This window comes from Corvus moneduloides, chromosome 7 (assembly GCF_009650955.1).
Source record: "Corvus moneduloides isolate bCorMon1 chromosome 7, bCorMon1.pri, whole genome shotgun sequence".
In the NCBI taxonomy this organism is placed as follows: Eukaryota; Metazoa; Chordata; class Aves; order Passeriformes; family Corvidae; genus Corvus; species Corvus moneduloides.
The window spans coordinates 20,548,592-20,573,100 of NC_045482.1; the positions used below are offsets into that span (position 1 = coordinate 20,548,592).

General features: G+C 37.5%; 1 protein-coding gene across 1 annotated transcript; it reads right to left on the reverse strand.

The window, feature by feature from the left end:
• Positions 1 to 582: 582 nt before the first annotated feature.
• XIRP2 (xin actin binding repeat containing 2) lies at positions 583 to 22,702 on the reverse strand. The gene is made up of 8 exons (XM_032115289.1): positions 22,553 to 22,702; positions 19,183 to 19,319; positions 16,299 to 16,436; positions 10,435 to 10,539; positions 10,047 to 10,113; positions 9,238 to 9,371; positions 2,851 to 2,984; positions 583 to 1,969 (listed from the first exon to the last, which is right to left on the reverse strand). The coding sequence occupies exons 1-8, from the start codon at positions 22,587 to 22,589 to the stop codon at positions 616 to 618; spliced, it is 2,106 nt and encodes a 701-aa protein (XP_031971180.1). The 5' UTR covers positions 22,590 to 22,702; the 3' UTR covers positions 583 to 615.
• Positions 22,703 to 24,509: the final 1,807 nt, after the last annotated feature.

A 24,509-nucleotide genomic window follows, 5' to 3' on the forward strand; every position in this document is an offset into this window, starting at 1 on the left:
AAAAACAATGGAAGCATTTTTTTCTTTGTGCACACCAGGTGCTTCACATCTGAAGTTGTTACAAATAATAAATTTTGAAATGGATTATGTTTCTCCAGGACAGTCATGTAGTAAAATATTCCTTGCAATGTTCAGAAACATAGAAAAACAAGGGGTATTTTATAACTACAGACTGAAAAAAATCTACACATCTTCATTACCTTAAATACAAACCAAGTGAATAAAGTCTGGGTAATTGACAGTATAATTGTATATTTTTATGTAATCTCTGGATATTAAATTCTTCAGGAAAGACTAAAATAAGTGGACTGAAGAAATATGTATTTATGACATACTTCATAATGAGTGACAGACATAGCTGACCACTTGGATGTTTTATCAATCTGCGTCATAAAATCTATTATTTTTAATATGTTCATCTGCAGTGAGCCATTTGAACTTGACTTTCTTGCCTTGGAATGATGAAACAGTAGTATGTCTTGAGCTCAGTAAATCTAAGCTTGTGTTTATGTCAGTCTTTGCCATTTGGATTATTTCACTTTCTTGACAAGCATTAATATAATTCAGTTCTGTATCATAATTTTCATGTTCTTTTGAATATGAACTGCAGGATTTTTAACTTACATCTACAAAGTCTATTAGACCACAGTTTAAGACCAGGTTGTCTTTTTTAAGAAAAGATGTCTTCAGAGTGTCAAATAAAATAGTATTTAGGCTTTTGTCTTTTTTGTCATATTCTAATTCTTCTCCAGTGCATACCAACTCCGTATCAACAGACAATGTTGTGTTAGTTGCCTTCTTCAAAACTAATGTGCTGCTAGTATGAGACTTCCGACAAGTGGCATCATTATTAAATTGAGCAAGTCTCTTAGAAGTAACAGCATCTTCAGCTTTTGAGTTCTGTTCATCCTGTGGCATTACAGCATCACTAGAATAGCTCTCACGAGGTTCATACATCTCATATATTTCTTCATTTCCAGACTGACTGTCCAGCTTTGCAAAGGCATGCTTTGATTCAGTGCAAATAGCATGGCTTAATGCTGTCTTTGGGGTACACATAGCTGAGAGAGTTGTTTCCTGTCTACAAAAGTTTCTATGGGAAAAACTGGCATAATTATTATTGTTGTTGTTATTGAAGCTGCATTCTTTGTGATTCTTTTGTACTGTTACATCATCAATGTTAGTAACCTGTACAACTTCATTATCAATTTCACTAATTTGTTTCTCTTGCTTCTTCCCATTACTATCCACATTTACATTATCACCTTCATTAATATCCTTTCCACTTTGCTTCCTATTCTCTGATGCTTCTAGTTTATTGACATTATCTTGCATGTTCCCAGTTTCCTCATAAATTCCCTTATTGCCTTGTTCATTTTTCTTTGCTTTGCTGGTATTTGCACCTTCTTTTTCAGACAGAGAGCAAAAGGATGAGTGTTGATTTTGTTGTGAATTTATGGTGTTGTTTTTATTTTGTTCCATCACAGTGTGATTTTTCTGAGATTCCTTTTCGTTGCCCAGAGGTTTATTTGTATGTATACTAGAATGTTCTTCAGCAAAACCTTCTGGGGGCCACTTCAACTTATTTACTTTAGCTAATTCTTCAGTAGAAAATGTTTTCTTAGATGTTGCATCATCTGTTGAAGGAGGCCATGTCATCTTTAATTTACCTCTTTCTGTAGATTTTTTCAAATTATTATCCAAAATATCAGGATGAGCACCTTCAGTACCTGAATACAAGTCTTTATCAACTTCTGTAATTGCTTTGGGATCAACAGGTACACTATTAATGGGATTTGTTTCGTCAGCTTGAGTATTGTCAATTGAACTACGTTGATCTTTAGAATTCCATAATTCCTTATGCTGCTTGTGTCCAAAACCTTCATCATAATTTCCTTTTGATTTGAAAAGTTGCTTAAAATGGGGTTTACAGTATATTTTTCCATGGAGAGATGCATAATTTCCCAAGCTGCCAAATGGAAGAAAATTTGGTTTATGCTTTTACATATCATAAATTACCATACACCTCCCCCTTTCTCCCCTTTCTCCCTTTCCCACCCCTCACCCCCCCCCACCAAAAAAAAGTATCTAAAATCTTTACTTGCAAATTCCCATACAATTTCAAAGTCAAAATGAAGGAGAAGAGTCATGCTTGGTGATTTAAGAAAGAACATAAACTCATTCGGTTGTTGCACAGAATAAGCTTCAAATAGAAGTGTTCCACAGGACCTCAGGGCTGTTTGGACCATTTTTCTTCATCTTATTAAAGTCCAAATCCTCAATTTTTCTACAAAGTAGCAGTAGAATTTAGTCTTTGTCCTTTATTTGGATTCTTCTCCCAAATGAAGTAAAGGAAATGTGTGTAGCTAACCCAAAATGTATTAAAATAAAAATGGTTGGCCTTTGCAGTCTTATAGTGCAATAAATCCTACATTTTATATAAAGGTTACAGAATGATTTGCTAATGCAGAGAACTATCATAATTCATTTTATGAATGAGGAAAATTCAGAGGAAATTTGGTGTGTTTCGGATGTCTTAAATTCCACCTGAGTTCTTGTATCTACTGCCTCTGTTTCATGCTGTCCTAAAGGTCTGTAACAGTCAGCAGGAAGTAATATGGAGAAGAATTTGGAAAGTATTGGGATGGAGCAGTTCTATAAGAATTTAAAGGAGTTGTTCTATGTCACAATGCAGATGTTAGGAGCACAGAATAAAAGGAGAACTCGGGATACCACCCTGTCAACCCAGTATCCTACAGGTTGAATAATCCTACAGCTGAAAATAATTTCTCCATCTGTACTTATATTCAAAAGCAGAGTTGTGTGGGTGAGCATGCAGTTACTTCTTACCTTAATTGACTGCCACAGTGGTGACATCGGAAACAGGATTTATGAAAATTCTGCTTATCGGCAGCTAGACATTCCATGGGGTAAACTCTCTGTTGACAGAGTTTGCATGTTTCATTTTCCTGAATCTGCAGTTTCTACAACCACATATTATAAGGTTACAAGTTAGTCTAAGCCACATGTTATGATTTGATTTGAACAGTATCAGTCCATATATTTTGTTAGAATATTTTCTGTTTTCTGTTAACTGGTATCTCAGCTGTTTATTGTAGGGCTTCATTTTTGTTCAGCTAACAGTAATACTTTGAAAGTTAAAAGCTACTTACCTTTCCATTTGCAGGAATCCATGCATTTGAAAGGACTATTCGCTTCATCAGGTACAATATCTCCGATTTATTTGTAATAACTAATTATTTAGTGAAATGTGGTAGTATAATAAAAGGTTTTCTAGTACAAGTAGAATTGAGTATAATGTATGTATAATTGTTGCATGTACAATGTGATTTGAAGATCAATAAATAGGGATGGATGTTTGAAATTCTGATGAGGAAGTTTTGCTTAGCCATGCCAAATGCTCATTAGGGGTTACCCTTTTTGTGGTAACCTCCAGACCATGCACTCATATGGTCCAAATATGCTACGGACGTAATTATTTGTGACTTTCACAATTTGAATTGTCAGGCCTGATACTTTTTTCAGTTGAATTTTAATTCTAAGGTAGCTACATATATATTAGCAACTTATAAGTTTTTTGCCTCTATGAAGCGTATTTAATTATAAAGAAAACTATTTCTATATAAAGTACAAAAAATGAATAGAAAGCTTCATACCAGTAAGGGGCAGAAGGAAATAATGGTGTTGGGCTTGGAAGAATGCCTGCTGCTCTTCTGTCTTGATCTCTGAATGGCTATGAAAATTGTGTTAGCAGACAAATACAAAAAGGGTGGACCAAATAATTGCTGTATGAATATATCTGCACTGATGATAGTAATGCCCCTTGACATCAGCAGAAAATTTGGCCCCTTTCAGCATCCTGTCTCTTGGTTTGCCCGCTGGTATTGGTTTTATAACAGTTCACAAATCAAGACAAAAAATGATGTAGATTTTATAGCTACAGCTTTAGTTGCCACATCTCTGTAGTGCCCATAACAAGGGCTTTGAAAAGTGCTGAAAGTTAAATATCTTTAATATAATGTAGAACTTGCAAAAAGAATAAACCACCAGTAAAAAAAAATCTCCCATAGAATTGTTGGTCGTGAATTATAAAGTCACAAATGTAGACTCTGCTTAGACTCCAAGGAGGCTGAGAGAGAGGCCTGGCAGGCATAAGTTCAGTGTTCCAGACATGCCTCCCACTCACTACGCACGGACAGCTTGTGAGCCAAGCACCAGGACTCAGCTGAATATTCTTAGGTACACAACTATTCTGAATGTAGAGAGGGAGGAGAGGAAGGAGATAAGGTAATTAGGAGGGGGAAAAAAATGGTGACGTCTCCTGGAAAACCATCTCAATGAATGGTTACTTCGCTTAGTTGGATAATTGATAGCGAGTGTTGTGCTTCAGAAGGAAAATCAGGAGAAGAAGAAAGCAGAGGGGGAATTTAAGGGAAGTTTAGCCCAAAACAACTTCCAGGAATGAATAGTGAGCCAATATTAATCTTCTTGAAATTGAATCATGCGTTGTGTGTCAGTGGCACAGTTTTGGTGGCTGGGCCGCCTCTGTGAGGAGCGGCAGGGGTTGCCCCATGCTGGGCACAACCAGCTCTGGATGCAGTGCACGGCAGGGCTGCTCAGCCATGCTCCTTGTGTCTCTGGGAAAGTGTGTTCAAAGAGGGCAAAAAGCTGCACATGCAGCCAGGACTGAGGGGAAAAAAGTGTCGGAAACGGCCCTGTGAACACCAAGGTCAGAGAAGAACAAGGGGAGGAGGTGCTGCAACAGAAATTCCCCTGCAGCCTATTGAGGAGACCAGGGAAGCAGGTATTTCCCTGCAGCCTGCGGAGAGGACCTGCAGGAGCAGTCATCCACACTACAGTGGAGGAGGTGGGTATTCCCAAAAGGAACTATGGCATATAGAGAGCCCATGCTGAAGCAAGGGAAAAGTGTGAGAAGGAAGGCAGCAGAGAGAAACTGGTATGGAGTAACCCCAGCCCCCTATTCCCCATCCCCTCTGTGCTACTGGGGGTGGGAGAGAGACAAGGAAGAGTCAGGAGTAAAGCTGAGAATGTGAAAAAGAGGGCAGGAGGGGAGGTGTTGTAGTGTTTGTTTCTCACAATCGATCTTAATTGGCAATTAATTTTTCCCATGTCTGTAAAACTAATTGGTAAGTGTCCTTATGTTGTTCCCTGTCTTAATACTGTCCCATGAGCTGCTTCTTCCTATTTTTTCTCCCTATGTTGTTGAGGAGGGGGAATGGGTGATTCCAAATGGCTGGAGGAGGCAGGTCAACACACCACATGTGAATGGTCCTACAAAATCAGTGAGGAAAAGGCTGGTCTGCTATTTAAGGCCATCAATATTTACCAGATAGAAGAGATTAAAAACAAAATCCAGAGGCTTGACTTCTAGAGAGCTCCCTATTCTACTGGAACTGGGTATTTCTACTCACTTTTAACATACTTGCTTTTACTGAGACTGTCTGGGATGCAGTTATTTTCTTCATAGCAGCCCATGTGGTACTGTTTTGAATTTGGGCTCAAGTGTTTATAACACACAATGTTTTAGCTATTGCTGAACAATACTTGCACAGTGTCAAAAGTCTCTTCTTCCTCCCACTTTGCCCTCCCACCCCAAGCAAGTAGGCTGGGGATGTGCAAGAACTTGAGAGAGTGCGTAACCAAAAGAGCTGACTCCAGCTGACTGGAGGGATATTCCATAGCATATGGCATCATGTTTAGCAATAGAAACTGAGGGAGGGAAAGGAGGAGGAAGACAGGAAGTTCAGAGTGTTTGTCTTTCCAAGTCACAGCTGTGCATGTTGAGGCCTTGCTTTCTAGGAAGTGACTAGACATCAATTCCTTCTTTTGCTTTGCTCATGCCCCAGCTTTGCTTTATCTATTAACCTGCCTCTACCTCTGCCAACAGGCTCTCTTGCTTTTGCTCTTCTGATTCTTTCTCCCATCCCACTGTGGGGGAGTGGATGAGTGGGTGTGGACTTTGCTGTTAGCGAGAGTCAACCCACCACATGAAGTATTTTGTAGGATCACCACAAGGCTGTGCCTCATTTTACAGGCTTACAACCTACTCATGTTTAGTTCTGCTCCTAGTGTGAGCAGAGGTAGCACTCCTCTCTTGGTGCACAATGCTGGGAATCCCAAAGCAGAGCTCTGTGCTCAGGAGTTACGCTGGTACAGGAAGTGTTTAGCTCCGTTCTGCTGTTTTCTCTGCTGTTCAAGCAAAAGCATTCGGTTCATGTATCAAATGGCTAAAGCTATGTCAACATCTGGTCTTCCTGCAGGATCCCATCCATATTCAGCGCCCAAAATAGATGCAAAAGAGGAGGACACTGATGTTCATCTTTCAGTAGCATATGTAATGTTTTCTGTGTTTCAAATGCATAACTTTGCAATCTAAGTGCTATTTTAATACAATTTTTAAGTAAAACATGCACCATGAGAAAGAAGTCATGCTTAATTTTCCATGTTTACTTCATATTCAGTTATATATATATACATATATATTCACATCTTATAGTTAAAACGTTTAGTTCAATATGAAACAAGTAGCAGGCTTCAGCTCTTTGAAGGACACACTGAATGGCTCCACTCCTTCGTGATGTGGAACCTGGACCTTGACGTCTTGTTTTGTTGCCTAAATTCAGACTAGGGCTTTATGAACTGGTTTAATCACCCAGTAGGAAATAGCACTTTTGGTTTTTTTTAAATTGCATAGTAATTTGTAAACCATTTCAGTAATTTTACTCAAACAGAAAACCTACTGAAACATAGTTCACTTTGTCTAAAGTCACATCTTGTATTTTACTAAACTAAAAATGGATGTGCACAAAATGTGAGCATTATTTTATCTCTTCACCTGTTTTATACAGGCAACATTTTTCCTCAGTTTAGAGGATGTTGTGTTAATTTTAAGCATGAAAAGCCAGGTGCATTCTGTGCCCATTTTCTAGCATGTTAATATATTTCAAATACAACAGTAATGCTATATTAATTGTGATATCTATTTTTAGTATCTTTTTATTTTGCTGCATATAATTCTTCAGGATAGCTCTCTTAGTCTCTAAGTTCCTGCATCTTCAGCTTCTCAGTCTTCTGGACTTCATGGAAATCTATCTATTTGAATTCCTACATCTTATTTTTGTACTACTTGGGTATTATTGCCATCAAAATCAGAATCAGAAATTGTGCTTTGCTCTGGCGTTACAGGAGCTGCTGCACCTTTTGTGGGACCTTGATCTTTCTTGTCTGATTTTTCTAATGGATATTTCAGCGGGACTTAATTCTTCTGGATCCTGTGTGTGCCAAGGCTGTATTTCAGCTATTTTGCCATGCGTGTAGCACCACTTATGTTTTCCTCCACTGAGATTACACATAGGAGTTTTATTTCCACCAGATCTTTGGTCACAGGTAAAAGCTGCATTTGTCTGGTGTGTTATTGTGTAATGCCTCTTTCCAGTGTCTTATCCATGGACAGCTTCGTTCTCCAGTCTTTGAAACTCTCTCTAGTAACAGACAGTGGCTGAGGTTCAAAATGTATTACACTTCACACCTCTGTGAAGAGCTGAGCTTCTCCTTCAGCTCAGGCCTTGTCTGCAACAAGTTAAGGGAAATCACTGGGTTGAGCTGCTCAAGTTTATCCAGGTTCTGTGTTTCCAGCATGTACCTCAGTCTTACAGCACCATTAGAAACTTCTTAGATGCGTGTTTCAGCTGATGCTTGTTCCTCACTGGGGTGATTTTTATTCGTATAGTCCAGTGGCTGCATTTCAAACATCCACCTGCCTGCGCCAATGCCTCTACCTAATGCAAGGACATTGTCCATAGCTCCTGCAGAGCCGGGAGCATGTACATGCAACATGTCAAGGGGCTGGGTCTGAAACATTCAGGCTGTGTATTTTAACATTTCCTCCTGGAATGGTTCCTTCTCTGCTGTACTTCTAGCTTTATCTGGGTCTGGAGGAGCATCTTTAAATGGAACAAAAGGGTGAGTCTCACAGACATGTCTCAGAGAGAGGATCTCGCCTCTCTGGATTTCATGCCACTCTAAGCATTATTTTTCTGGTCTTGTGAACATCTGAATGATGAAGGCAAAGCCATTTCTAGCCTGCTGCACATCTAAAATCATATTCCATGTTTCAGATCCATGAGACAAAATATTAGAAAATGTTTTTCTAAGTGTTTTCTTAATATTGGGTATAAACATTTATATAAATATCTTAGTTCACATAAATTGCTGTGGGTTCAGATCTGTGGATGCAGGGGACTTTGTTGGAGAGCTGGATGATCCAGTGGACTCAGAATATACTGATATTTCCATTGGTGCATAAGTAGTGGGAAATTTTCCTGTGCTTCCATGTATCTAGAGCAAATAATTGCAGAGGTAGAAATTCCATTGTGTTTTTTCCTTGGTGTAGAAATTTCCTGTAGCCTGCTTGCTGAAGTTGTAGCAGTAGCAGATGAACTATTGATGGCAATGTAATTTCCTGGTAGGTATTTTCCATCTTTAGGGAACAAAAATGTTGGGTTGTCTGTGGTTTTTTCTTTCTTTTTTTTTTCTTTTTTCTTAAGCATAGTAATATAGAAAACAATTTTTCTATTCTGCACAAAGGCTAGTTCTGCAAGCATCCAAGCAATAGGATTATAATAAGATCTGGAAAGACGCAATCTATCAGCTATTGCTCAGAATGCATAAAACCAATCTTTTGAGCTAAGAGCTGTGCTATTTGCACTACAGAATATATGTGAAAAGAAATGTGGAATTAATGCAAAATGATGATTGAGCAGTCTTGGAGATTTTGCTGCGACAAATGAAGACTTTGCACTATAAGCATAACAAACTTTAGCTGTAGCTTAGGCTCATTTTCATTTCTTTTGAAAGTGGTATTTTCCATGCTTCTGAGAGTCTGTGGTGACAAATTATACATACTTACAGATTCAAAACAAGGAAAGAGGAGACTATTCAGCAGAGGAGGAGAAAATGCAGAAGTTTTTACCTTGAATTGTTTTTGTCACATACTGTAAGTACTTATGGAGCCTTCTAATGTATTTTGTATTACATTACGTGTGCTTAGTTCTTGAAATCCATATATTCCCACCACTTCCATAGGTTTCATTTCTAATCATAATTATTCAAAATAGAAAATCAGACAGCATGACAGACCAGTGTCTTAACTTCTAATTTGCATAAGGAAAGATCCCTCTTATTATAAATACAGACCTTTATTTCTTTAGCAGCTGTTGTGATCTCTCTGTCAGAGTGAACAGCCTTTTCCTGAGCTGCCTTCTCAATCTGCTGTTTTAAAATCCGTGTTACAGTCTTTGGGAGCTCTTCATTCTGAGCTGAATTGATTACTGCAATGGGAAGAAGAGTAAAAAAAGATTTTTTTTCCTCCAACCTGCATTTTATGAAATTAACTTTATCAGTGAACTATAAAACATTATTATCATAGAAAAATTGTGTCTAGCCTTGTAGAAGTCTAGAGAATCACTTGATCAGTCAAGAAATCCATGGAGAAAATGACAGAATAATTGTTGAGGGACACGATAGAACCTACTGTTTTGCCATACCTGAGTGGTGTGGGAGGACTGAAGGGTGACTGAGGTCTGTGGGAGAATGTAATGCACAAATTCTTGTACAAGGGCTAAACTGCAGCAGCAGCGGTGTCTTAACACAGTAGTCATATTCTGCAGGGTTATTCAGTTCAGGTACAAACTGAACCTGACCCATTCACAGCTTTGTACATGCATGGACTAGTGTTTGCCTATATTTTCAGACAAGTTATCTAGTCCCCAGTTCTTTCAAGAAACTGAGACCATATTTAAAACCACATCCTTATGCAAAAATAGTCTCTTCATAGTGAATTCTAAACTAATTTCTATAGTCCCATTGAAGTTAAGGAATGTGCTTTGCTGAGAATTTAGAGTAATGTGTGTTTTCATATTTATATGCTAAGAACAGTACATTTCTGGAGTTAAGACCTTTGCCATTGCTCATTTGTGAGCCTTTATTCTCATGCCGCTTCTTACCTGTGTCATGCTGAGTGAATGTAGAAGCCATTTTTATTTCATGAGTAACATGCTCGTGAGGAGAAACCTGTGTACAAAACCTTCACTTTAGTCATAATTTAGTGCAATGCATAAGAATTTTCCATACTTCTGAAACCATGATATTAAAATGTCGCATCAATGAAAAATATGAACTTAAATCTAAAAATTATAATGATAAAACAATAGCACATGAAAAACACTTAGTAAAACACCTTTAAAAATTATTATGCACTGACTGATGAGGTAAGCTCTCAGCAGAACATCCAGATCTTGCTGTACCGAGAGATAAAGGAGGAAGAAGCAAAGCAGGTATGTATCAGCATCAGTGAAATTGTTCAATGAGATGATTATTAAATGATATAGTTACCTCTTGTGTTTGAGTGGCTTCTGTTTGACTTTCTTTGGAGGTCATTTCATTGCACTCAGCTTCTCTGGTGCTGCTTGATACTGTGTCCCTGTTACTTGATGTTTCCTCGAGACAAACCAAAATAATTCCCATTAACAGCTAATAGTAAATCAGATTTTTTTTTTCCCATGAAGGGCTTTCAGAAATTAATTCTCATGTAAATGGTGTAACTAGAGCGGCCATTTTACAGCAGAGTACCATTGTTATTATCTTTGATATTTGTTGCTATCAACATTGGAACAGGCTTTTTTATAACACAGAAGATGTCAAGTCTTTGTTACTGCAGAAAGACACTGGCCAGCACATATGGCAAGCTGCATGAATAGATACAATGCATAATTGGACTGGGAGGGGGCAGAGGTGACAAGGAGGACTTGTTCTGGCTTTATGTGCTGTGCCTCCAACTTGTTGCCTGTCAGTGGGCATGACTTTAATGCAACTTTTTAAAAGGAAGTGTAATAATAAGTCTGTATGAGGTGCTGCTTTATAAAGTTCTTCCAAAGCAAAAATCATGCTGAACTGCAATTGTGAAAAGACCCATAGAGTAACCAAAAGATCCTATAAAATACACAGGGTAGCACTGTAACTACAAGCCTGACAACTGCAGAGTAATAAATAGAGTGTATCTTCTGGAGTTTGAAGCACTGTCTGATACGTCTGTATAAACTGATTTCTGAGTCCATCTGTGTTTGGTTTGGCTTCAGATTCTGACAGTGATTTGTTATCTTATTTGAAGCCTGCCACAGAACCTGTGTTACATCATATTACCTGTGTCTATGGGGTACTTTGAGACTTAGTGATTAGAAGAAATTAATCTGAAAGGTTGATATTATTAAGGTAGCATTCCTGTGCTTCCTCTCCCATGCACACAGAGCCATCTAACAAATAATTTCACTCATGTCGAATTATATTTTCTTCTTCCTTTATTAGAAGGAAGCTTGTCTATTAGTTTCTACTGATAATAGGTTTTCAAATGAAAGGAGCTTCCAGTCCCTCCAGCAAGAGCTTCCCAAGAGTTTGGTGTAACTTGAATGTGGAGGCAGTACTGTGTTTCTGAGATTGCTGCTGTACATCTAGTGCAGCATAGAGCTGTAAGCTTCCTGCATCTCAGGTCCTGGCTACTACTTGAAATTCAGCTAATTGTGGGGCAAGAAATTAGTTCTTTCTCTTAGTCATGCCATGAAAAATATATATTTATGGGATTTATTCCACTTTCAAACTAAGGAATGCTTACACTGCTTGCCTTTCCATTAATATTTCTGCTGAATCAATATAGGGGTCATCTACTACCTGGCCTGTAATTTCTGCCATGCAGTAGTCAGCAAGGGTTCTTAGATCTATGGCAGAGAAACAATGAGCATCCCCTCCATGGGCTTTAGGAATTCTTTTCCACCTCTGTGCTGCCAAAACCTGTTTCAGCTATGAGATTAATTAAAATTGTACAAACAAAAGGTAGAATAAATTTTCTTATTGCTGGCTCAGTAAATGATTTAGTGCATTACCAGTAGCAAAATCAATCCTATCTGAACTGTCAGAGAGCATTGAGCCTTGAGGAGAGCAGGTCACAGCATGTCCTGCTTTTACAGGATGTCCTGGTTTACCCTTGCAGGCTCTGTGTGCATAACAGTTGTGAGGGAGCTGCACAACATGAGGAGATGTAGAGCTAACCACATACCAGGTTGAAAACAGGTGGTTCAAAAAGAATGAAGTGCAAATTTTTCCATCTATTCTCTGTTTAATGACTGTGTAGGTGTATGTCTAATATGCCTTTTCATTCCATATGGATATGCTTTTTAATATATTTATGCATATATATGCTTTTTAAATTTAAGATATGCTTTTCTGTTCTAATGTGCATGTTTTAGATATGTAATTCAAGTTCTCATCACTGGAAAAGCTCATTCATGAGACATGAAATATGTTCAGAATAGTCATTATGTGTCCTTTGAATGGTGTGGGGTATTAAAAAGAAATATAATTAGACTTAATGTATTCAGGAAGCAAATCTAATCTGAATGTCACTACTGCTTTATTGCTGTAACTTTGGTACTGCTTGTGAAGTAGTTGCCATATTGCCAAAGATCATAATCATTTAATGCTATAGCTATGGCCATCTCAAATGCAGCCCAAAAATCATGAGCCAGATTTTGATGATATAATTACACAGCCTTGCTCTGGGTGTGCTGGGAGGAAGAGGGACATGGAGGATCTCTTATTTTGTGTGTCAGTCAAAATGACTAATTGAAATTCCAGTAACAGAGTGTTAAATGCTGCTTGTTTATTACTCCAGACAAGTGGAGAGTTAGAAAACCTGTGGTTTCATCCCTCCTCTATAACTGCCAGCTGTTGGATTACTGTAGGTAGGATTAATTTAGTCTACCCCATTATGGTTTGTGGCATGTTTTGTAGATCCCATGGACTTTGTAGTGTATTCTATAAAACTGATCAATTACTTTTTGTTTATGGCATATCATGAGTAAGCTTCAGAAAACACTGTCAGCTGGATGATTGTTGGCATGCAGCTCACTCATGAATTGTTTCTTACAGTTTTTAAATTTTCTTTCAGACTCCTTTATCCTCCAGTCTCTCACATTTGTTTCCTGACACCCTTTGTGCGGGCTGCTGGCCTTCCCGTGCATATCCGTATACACAGAGGAGTGTAGTGTGCTGTTGTGTCTCTGGGTAGTAAGTCATTCTAACCTAAAACAATACTATTTAAAAATAAACATGTAAGTCTAAGTCTGTATTAGTTTTGTTAGAGGAGTGGGTTTTTTATGTAGGCATTCAGATTCTGTTACTGAAGATACTGAAGAGAACTGTAATTGCTACGCACATTTTATGTGAGTGGCCCATGCAACAACTTAAGTGCTTTGATACTGCAATAATTTAGATAGAATTCTTACTGAAACATGTGCGAAGACTTGAATTATCAGTAATTATTCTGTGTAACTTAAACAAAGGTTTGCTTTTTAGTGTTGATATTTTTAGTTTTCTTCTGTTCTAATAACAGACAATCAGACTTTCCCTTTCAAAAATAAAATTGTTTTTCAGCTCAGAATATATGCACTACATTATATGTATACAGACATAAAACATGTATACATTTGTAAGCATGTATTTCAAGGGGATCAAATAGCTCAGAGGTTCATCCAAGCACAAGAAAGACTTTTACTATCTCAAAATTGATGCAACTAAACTGTTTAGCTGAACTGTACATTATGGTCAACATATAATCTCTCAGAAGTTGGCTAATGTAATATTGTTTATGTTTGGCGGACTTAGAACTTTCTGTTTTAAATGAACAGTATGTACAAACTTGCAAGCAGCAGTGGAAGTAAATTGTGAGCCTAAATCTTTGGTTACAAAGTTAGTGACAATGGAATGACTACTTGACATGGATCTTAATTTCTTCCTCAAAGTGATTCTTTTTTTCCTATTTATGTTCTTAGCACAGTCTCACTGCACATCAGCACTGTGAGAGTCTTGCAGAAATTTCTTATGAGAACTTCACTTATCTGAACTTCATCCCTATGACTTGTCAGCCTTGCTCATTTGTATGTATATACTTAGGGTGTCCTGGGCACTATATGAAAGATTTTCATAAAAACGTAAGGTTTTCACCATTCACTGACATTGTCGCATTATTCAATCTTATTGTCTGCAATTGCTGGAGAATTGGCAATTGCTACAGAAGCCATCTTAGAAAATTCCTCTGGAGGGGCCCTCTGTGAAGGAGGGGTAACTATACCCATGTCAGTTCTGGCACGCTGTACTGTGTGGTTGAGTGAATATCAGATGTTTTTGCTGTATTTCACTCCTCTTTGCTCTGTAGGAGGTTCAGCTCACCTGCCAGCAATGGCTTGTTTCTGACACTGGGTACTGAGGCTTTGCCTGAGCAGTCAGGTAGCTGAGCTGGGGTAACAGAGCACTCCAGGCTGGCACCTGAACAGGTGCAACACCAAAGCTTGTGGCCTCTTCTCAGCTTGGTGGCTGATGCTAGAAGGTGCTCATGGTACCAGTGGTCAGAACACAGACCAGGTGTGTTGGTTGAGTTTATGAGCACAGGGCAAGTCTGTGATCAGTGTTCATTGCTGCTCGCCATTCTGGCCACGGGTTTAGTGCATTCTACTGGTATTATGGCACCTATTACAAAGAAACAATCTCCATTACAATGTAGAGAGCTATGAGTGATGCCTGCTGCCTGAGAAAAACTGGAAGATGATTAGTAATTATTTGCATATTTGATGACAATATTTTGAATGAAAAGTCATGAACTCCTTATACAGTAATTGAATATGTACTAAAATCTTCAGGTATTTAGATTAATGTTTAAAAATTTAATTGCTTTCTTACTTTATCTTGGATTAATAGTTTGGATTTACCCAGATCTGGAGATCTGTCTTCAAGCTAGGTGTTTTCTCTGATTTGGCCCAGGATGGATTCAGTGACCTCGAATAATCTTTCAACTACTTAAGAGTATAATCCCATTTTCCATGAAAGTGCAGTTATGTTACATAGAAATGGGATTTTGTGGTCTTGCAGTAAATTATTTAACCTAAATTTAAAGATGGTTCCATATGGTCTGAGTGATTTCATTTTTCCATGAATGTGGCTATTTCTGCTGATGATTTGAGAGAGCCTGCTTGACTAGCCACAGAGGGAAAATACATGGATAAGTATGCTTTGAGGTCACATCTTGACTGACAAAATGGAACCATTATAGTGGCTTTGTGGAGAGCTAGATGTCCAGTGAAAATGCATCTACACATCACAGAAATGAAATTACTGGGTTCCGTGTAAGAGAAAAGTCACATAATTTCTGTACAGGGTTCTGCATTCCTTCATCCAGAAAACTGGCAGGTAGAGTGGGCCACGTCATCAGAAAAGTACGTGCCTAACACCACTTCCTATTACCACAGATTATGCACCAGTGTCCCACTATGGGATTTTTCTGCTTAGTTAAAGATGCATTAATACCCCCGCAGCAAACTGTGTCCTCTTCCCTGCAAGCTGGAGTTTTGCTCTTTGTCCAAGCAGATTGTTGATGTAGGTATTAATGTATAAGAAATGAGAGGTGAGTGGTAGATGTGATGATACTTATTTAACATTAAAATAAACCTATGGCAAAATGTTAATGCGTCTTTTTCTACAAAGCTGGGAGAACAATAGTGCTTAAAAATCTCTCCAAGAAGTGCAGATGGTAAAGAAATTTACTTGTTTTCAGAGTGCACAGGACAGATTGTACAGTATTTTATTGTAGGGGATTTCACATAGTCCAAAATCATTATGTCCTACAGTTTTTCATGGTATATGCTAATAAAGCAATGAAATGTAAAGGTCTTTTATATGAAGTAACACTTAGCTGCTGCTTTGTTCTACTTTTATGTAATGTCTGCGTTCTTCTGGGCAATTTTTGATCTGTTTAGGGGAATTTATTAGATTTAATTCAATGGAAACAGGAAACTCCTTTTGAAAGAGAATGACTTAACATCAAGTGCCATAAATGCAAAATATCACCATGACACATGATAATGTATAAATCATGGTCTTACAGACAGGGTTCAGTGTAAAATACTGCTATAGTAATAATCTTCTTTATTCAGTCTAAGTCTAGTTGAGTCTAGTCTATACTGAGTGTTCATCTGCATAAAAAATACATGAATCCCGTGGTACATCTCAAACATAAAATTCTGTGAGTTTGAACATTAGAGAAATGTTGTCTCAGTCATAATGAAAACTCTTCAGTAAAGCAAGTAATCATGTTTTTTCCTCAAGTTATCTAGCGGGGCAGACCTAATTTGTTGGTATTAAAATGCTGTTGTTACCTGTAGAGATCTATGCTGGTGCTGGTGTTGGTACTGAACAAAGGTCCTTTTTGGAGACATCCTTTGTACTTTCTCGAATTGTTTCCTCACTGCTGCCAGGCCACCAGGCACGGTACAGAATTTGGTTTTCTGTGAACTCTAGAGTGACAAAATAAGGCCGGTTGTTTTCTATTTGCACTAAAATCATACTTCTGTGAGTTAAATTTGTTTTTAAAATTAGTTAATGACAGTATGCAGGAATGACTCAGACAATCATAAATACTATTTTTGGCAAGTTCATAGACCACTGCACGAGAGCCATACTTTATGATTTAGACAACTTAAAGGGATGCTTGGCCTTAATCTTGAGCACCAAAAGAAGTAAGTCCCATCTGCTTGATTTGCAGTAACAACCACTTTCCAGAACAATCCTTCTGCTGTTCCCTCTTCTACTTGTCTCTTCTGAATTCTTTGGCATTCAGAGTTGTCACCTCATCCTCTCTGTGTTTCCAACAGGTATTGTTGAAAAACATGCAGAGAGCTTCAAGCAGGCCTTTGTGAGATGACCTGTCTTTACCAACAACAGCAACAAAGATCACAAGAGGGCACTTACCCTCAGGCTTCCTATTCTAGTTCTGTGCCTTATATGTTACTTTTTAGATGGTATTGGACAAAGCTTTCAGCATTTCAATTTATTAATCACTATGCAGGAAAAAGCCCACCTAAAAATTAGAAATACCTTTGTAATGAAGCTACTAAGTAAAGTTAGATTTAATATTTATTTATGAGTAAGTAAGCAGATCATAAAAAAGCAGGGTTTTTTTTCCCTGTGGTGAAGGCAGCCTGATTATATCTGTAAATGGATATGTGAATGTGGAAAGTAATTATTTTAGTGAATGAACATTTCAGGCACACATTAACAGCCATTTGGAGATATTTTGAGCAGGTAAATGCGGTTATGGTCCTCTAATGAAATGTATTAATTCCCTTTAATGGAACCAAATACAAAGTTCCTTTTTCAGTCAACCATCCATTTCATCAAGAAATTGCAAGGAGTTTCTGAGTGTAAATGAAATAGTTCTATGTGCTCAACACAGTTAGGTTGGGCCAGGCTTCATGCAGCTCTTTTCTTTGTGAGAGAGAGAGTCCTAACTTCAGCAAAGTTTCCAATTGCTGGAGTAGGGAATTGGGACCTTCTCAGCCAGGTGAAATGCAGGAATGTGTTCCAAATACACACCAAGCAGCCTGGAAATAAGGAAGTCAGCAGGCGGGAATTTGATGGCTGGAAAACACCTGGACTCTGGTGGCTATTTTCAGTATGCGGTTTCTGGACTATACAGGCACCCAGAAGGTCCCTTCAGGTGATGCAGACCATTTTTCCCAAGACTGAAGTGCGGGTAAGACTGGGAATCCTTCTACAGCTGTACTTGCATATGGATGAAGATGTTGGCTGAGTTGTAGTCCTTCTTTTGTCAAATATGGTCTATGATTTACAGAAATTACTCTGGCCTAGTTTACAGAGAGTAAAAGGTGTTCTGTGTGCTGAAAGTTTAGTGTAAACAAAGACCATTGTCATTGTCACACTAGAGCAAGCCATCATGATGCCTTCTGTTTCCTTATACAAGGGATCTGAGCTGCAAGTTCTAGGTAGGATTTTAAGATACGGTGAAAACACACCTTTTAACCCTTGATATTTCTGCAGAACTGCGGAAGATTTTCCTGGCTGAGACCTGAAGACACAGTTTTCAGATATTCCTGACTGATAATTCAGTGTGTGGTGAAGCAGTCTATTTTACTAGTTTATAAATTCTGTTAACCAAATACATTATGTGCTACTTGGTATCAGTATTATAAACTTTGCAGTAAAATACTTAATCCCTATTGATGCCATGAAGATTTTTGCCTTTTCTTTTATATCTGTTATAGCTTTTTACAACTTCTTATTGTATTCTTAGTGCTTTTTGCCTACCTTCTTGGACTTGTTTGTTCAGCTAGGAGACTAAACATTTTAAAAGCTTCGTAGGTAGAGGATAGTGTGCCCCAGAGCCCAAGGTCATCTCCAGAACACATTCTGTAAACCAAGATAGAACCATCCAGGGGAAGGTTCCTTGGGGAGGGGGGCTCACTCAAGCCTCTCATTGGGGAATTTTTTGATAGATATGCTAATTAGTAAAACCTATAATGTTATACCAGATCTCTTGGGGGTGTGCATTGTGGTGTGCATTGATGTGCATTCGACCTGGACGTGTGCACCTAAAGATCCTTAAAATAAATACCAAGGTAAAATCCCTTTTTCCCTTTTAACTGTGTTTGACTCTTGATTTTAAGACCAGGAAAAGGCATCACTATTGATAGACATGTAGAGAGAGATGTAAAACAAAATTAAGAAGCTCTTTCCTAAATACTCTTTCATATAACGCCAATTTTTAATAATTTTATTATAAAACAATACTTTTTCATAGACCTTGTCTCATAGGGCTGCTATTTTAAAATGCAGCAATTTAAAATTCTTTAGTTTGAACAGCAGGAGGTCTAAACTTAATGTGCTTTTGAATATGATTTTTTTGTTCAGTAATGTTTTTAGTAATGCAGAAGCTGCTGGGTTAATCTGTCACAAGCCTATGGCCCTAATAAATGCAGCTCATGCAACTGTGGAAAAAAACCCCAGTCCTTCTAATGAGTTAAAGGGAATTGTCCAGGTGACCAATGGCTTATAGCATGAAAAATCTCATTCAGCAGAGACTGACACATCAATACCTTCGCTAAGTAGGTTTGCTGATTTAGGTGTCAAATTCTGATCCTCATAATGGTCCATCAGTCAGCTTGGATAAATAAAGAATGCAGGATATGTCACTATGCAAAGCAAATGGAGAGCTAGGAAGGTGAGAAAGCATTGATATCTTACATGAGCAAAGGACACAGCAGCCTTGTACATAGCCATTCTTTCTTTAAAGGAGACAGTCTCCTGGAAATCCAGCAGTGCATTATCAGCCCTGGGAGTGCTCTCTTTAGGTAGTCCTCTTACGAGTTTGCGAGACTCCACTGTAAGTACAAACAGACATTGTATTTTCTAAGAGGAAAATAGCTACATTTTTTCTAAATCTTGAAAGAAAAGCAGAAAAAGTAAAAAGAAATATCATCGATTTTTTTGGCAACTGTATCTTATTTTCAATTTAGAGCTTATAGAGCAGAGAAAAATTTAGGTCAATGAAACTTTTCAAGAACAGTTCATCTGGCACAGAACACAGTGTCAGGAAAGGTGTAACCCACCAAACAGGGAAGATTTCTGAGGCACACCTGGTCTTTCTGCCTTTTCCCTGTAAAACTGTTAAGCTGGCATAGGTGTTCAAGGTTCAGATATAACAAGCAAATATAACAATTAATTCTAATCTTCAGTAAAAATCAGATGCAGACATGCATAGAAGAGTGATCTCAGTGTAAAAATACTCAGTTTCTTAGTATTTTCACCTGACCCTACTAATAATTTACATAAGGATAATTTTCTTTTTTATTATGCCTATCCCATGCAATAATTTTGCATATTTCATCTTATCGTGATAGACAAAAGAATTGTACAGTTCAAGAAATAACAATAGCAGCAGTGAAAGAGTCAGTGAAAGACAGCTGGAAGTAAAAGAAAAAGCTTTTCAAGGAAAGTAGAAATCAGAAGGGAAAGAAAACTGCTGCTTTTCATATAAGAAGTCTGTACATTAAACCAAAGCTAACCAAAACCATGGAAAAATTGAAAGTACACTTTGGCAACACAGGGATAGTCCACCACAGCCAAAAAGTGTCAGTTTGTTTTTAAAGGCAGATTAAATTATCTAACAGACTAGTACCGGAATGAAATTTGTAAGCCATTGCTTTAATTCTCAAAGATGTTTAGGAGTTGAAAAATTTTTTTGGTATCGCTCTGGTTCAACAAGGGATTTTTGGATTCTACATAGTGATAAGCATGTGACTGGTTTCATTAAGTGCAATGGGAATACATGTGTGCATGAAGTTAGACGTGATTTAATTCCTTGCTGATATGGGGTCAATGAATTTAATGGACTGTTTTAAAAAACGTTTTAATAGATACATATTATTAACTACCTGGGGAGTGAAGGCAATAGAAACTATTCTCTTGTTAGCTTTAAAAGCTTTAAACAGAAAATTTTGTGTCTTAAGAAGCTAGTTGGTTTATAACATAATGTGAAACTCCTTGTAGTGGTATGAGAGATTATGTGATCTAAACCTTTGCTCTAAGCTTTGCTCATTCAAGAGAACCTGAAGGTGTAATATATAGTGATATATTCTGATTCTTTCAGAGATAAATGTATGTTTTGAAATGAGCTAGTTGGTAAGAAGAGCCTTATCTTTATCAAGCTGAGGTATGCCAACAAAATCTGTTTGCCTTTATGATATGGGACTTGTACAATAGTATCTGTTTCAGAGAATTTAATTCTTCTATTAGTCATGAGTTACATTAATTCTATAAAGTAAACAAAGCTTGACAAATCTTCTGTGCATAATAGAACTTGAGAATTCTGGCTTTCTGCCATTTTTTTCCCAACAGCATGCCTACATTAGCTATCCAGTATGGGCTTCTCCAGGTTTTCATGGTAGGTTGAACAGCAATATGAGCATTGCCTTCATTGTTTTTAGTGGAGACAAAAAAAGTTGTGGGTACTCAGTCACAGAGTTTGCAGTAAATGTTGCTCAATACCTCTTCTAGGAAAACAAGATTTTGGCATAACTGGGACATTTAGGAAAAACTTCTATAGCACTTTAGTGGTTTGAGGGTATTGTTCGTGCTGAAAAATTGAAACAAGTTGACATACATTGTTATTGGTTATAGAAAACTCAAATCTCATGGTGATGGCAGAGATAATCTATGGATCAGCATTATCTTATTTTTTTCAGGACCTGAGTATTTATTCAAGCGCAGAGTTGCACATTTCAGTGCCTGACTTCAGCTATTAGAAGTTTAAGGGTTTTCACCAGTGGTTTGAAACTAAAATGAGTCTATAGGGAATTTACTTCTCATAAGACTGTCTGAATGCAAAGTGGGGTATTATGGTTCTCACAGGAACATAGAAAAACATTATCCTCTGTGGGTCTGTCATATTTTTGGAAAAAGCTTCATTTATAAGAGTCTGAATTGTTGACTGTGCATTTTTGCATAAATCATATTCTTATTCCTGGTGGATCAAAAAATGCTTCTGAAATGTGCTGTGCCATATTTCGTGGCAAAGTGGATGTGGAATGGAGGATTCTGTTTTCTTGTTACAGAAGAAAAAGAAAGGCTTTTTGCTAGAAGACTCTAAAAGGAGAAGGGAAAAACATCCCCAAAATAGTCCTTGAAGCCAAAGATACCTGAAAAACTTGAGAAGATGCAGAGAAGAGGCACAAAAAATACTGCAACAGAGAGAACTGTAACTGTATCTAGTTAATGGAATAGGTGGTTATGGGGTGATCTGGTCATAATGTATAATTATCCTTCCAAGAAGAAATGAGCAGGTATTAAAGGTCTCAATTTCGTAGGCAAAAAAGGAAGAAAGATAACCAGTGGCTGAAAGTTAAACTTGATAAAAGAGCAGGGCTGTAGTTTGAACAATGAGCTTAATAAATTTAGCAGCATTAACTAGAAAAGGTCTTGTGCATTGAAATTTCCCTTTCCCTTTTAAATTCTTGAGTCTGAAATAGATAAACATGCAGTCTAAACATTTTCTGATTTAAAAAAGAGTGGAGTCAATAATTGTTTGATATGATGTAGAAGGCTTATTAATTTTATTGGCAGACTGGACAAGTCTTTTAATGCTATTTATTTGGGTAATCTGTTGTTTTACATCAGGTCAAGTCCTAGACACTCAGAAAGTCAATAAGTGGTTTTCAGTCAGAAAATTTGATCATGCATATTCTTTCTCTGTTAAAACAAACCGAAACACAGACATGGCCACTCTTTGATATTGTCAAGCAGTGGTCTCCAAAGTGGAATGCGTGCACCTCAGGGGCTGTGCAAGACAGTCCTTTGGGGTGCAGGAATCTAATATTTTTTGTGAATAAACACTTTTTAAGTATTTCTTTTTTTAACCATCCTGCTTTAACTTTTATTTTGTTGTATGTTGCCTAAGGTTGTGTTAGTAGAGTAGTACAGGTACATGATTTGTAAGTAAATACACAAACATTGGGAGGGCACACTCATAAATATTTTAATGGTAGAGGTGACCATCAAAAAGGTATGGACACCACTGCCATAAAGCAAGGTATCAGGTCAATGTGGTAATGCTAACCTTCAGAGCTGTTGCTGTGGCCATTTTCTGATGACATCTTTTCAAAGATTGCTCTCCCTCTTTTCACGCTTGACTCCTCCAGAGAGATGGCAGAATGGTTCCCAGGCTGACTCTTCAATGGTGGTGAAAGTGAATTTCTCTCACTTTCTGTTTCCTGTTCCAAGACATCAAGAAGAGGATATGCGTTACAAGATATTGGTAGGAAAGAAATGTAGGGTTTGGGGCAAAGGGAGTGTACAGAGAGCCAGAGGATTAAAAGGAGGTGCTATTTGGGGAGAGATGTTCTCAAGAATGTCATAAGGTAAATTCCTGTAGCACTGCAGATTCACGTGGTATGGCCCATTTTATTGTTCAACAGACTGTGTGTGATGCTTAGAAGTTTTATTTGACATTTCTTGAATATGGTTTCTTTGACAGGAAAAGAGTGATGATGGTGTAAGGATCACTGAAAAATACAGCAGTTCCTCTTTTAAACACCTTTTGTGCATAGAACTTTGTCAGAGGGAATTTTATTAACTTCATTTATCATTATGTAAGAATATGTAAAAACAACAAATGATATCTTGGAAACCAGATGTACATGGGCATTTGTATTTCAGAAATTTGATTTTCAATTCTGCTGTGACTTATCAACTGAATTTAGGTTATCAATATAGTGCTACTGCTGCAGTAGCAAAATTAGACTTTTTTTTGCAAGGGAATAACTTGAAAGGTTCACTGCATGTCCATTTCTGTCATCCCTGAAAAGAGTATGGTATCAAAAAAAAAAAAGTGACTAGGTGCTTGGTCTGGTGACTGCATAAATCTCTCCAGCAAGATTTTGCAGAACTTATCTGCTAGAGCCCTTAATTATGTAAATGGCATAGGTTTTCAAAATGTACTGGCTTCATTAGACTACTTCCTTTTTATTGTTTGCAGGCAGTTTTATTATTGTATACAAATTTAATGCTACCCTTGTATGCAATCTCACTGAAGTAGCTTCTAACTGCTTTTAGACTTAGATATTATGTATGGTTTCTGTAAGAAGCAGAATAATTTGACCCCTGAATTGATTATCCTATATTCGAGAGTGTTTTCCAGTAACTTCTGAAAAAAAAAAAAAAAGATAATGCAAGGCAAATTAGTGAATCCTCAAATAAAAGTCTTACAAAGAAAATAATGTAAAGTAAATTGTAAAAGCCGTTTTTGCAGTAAAATGTAAGCAATTTATATATGGTCACCTTGGATTTTATGAAACTAACAATAAACCAGCCGTGGAAATATACTTTTAACATGAGTGCATCATTGGCAATCAAGGATAATTGTGCTTCACCCATCTTCGATAAATTTATGCTTTTCTCAGAGCTGCTGCTAAATTTTATCTTAAATACGGGTTGTATTTCATATCCTAACCAGCAGTCATTCATTGCAAGAGTATTCCTTCCAGTACATGTCCAATAGGTTATGCCTTGTGGAAATTCATCGTTTTTTAACAGTCTGTCTGCTTCTGTGACTTACAGCAGCTCTTGCTTGACAGCAACAGGAAGTTTTTGCATGATGTGTGCATTGAAAAAAATGGTTAGACCATAGAGACTAAAGGTGTTTTTATTACCATAAGTATAGTAAACCCCACTTCTCGGAAGAAGTTCCTGAGGTATCACCAATCATCCATAATCTTGTTCTATCAGTCCATCCCCTCTTCCCCCTCTGTTCCTCCCAACAACCACAGCTGCTCCTGAATTGAACTTGAAAGGTGGTCTTGGATATGGTAGGTAGTTTTAGCAGATAGGCCAGGAGGTACAACCAATACACTGGAAAACCTAAATAAATTTGCCTGAAGATGGTCCAGGGGATCCTAGCCAATACTGTGGGGTTTTTTGCCTTTTATTTATCAGTTTTACTGGACATAATTGGCTTAAAACTAATTCTAATTATTCTCTAATTGCTTTTACAGTTAGAAACATATTTTCCATGGCTA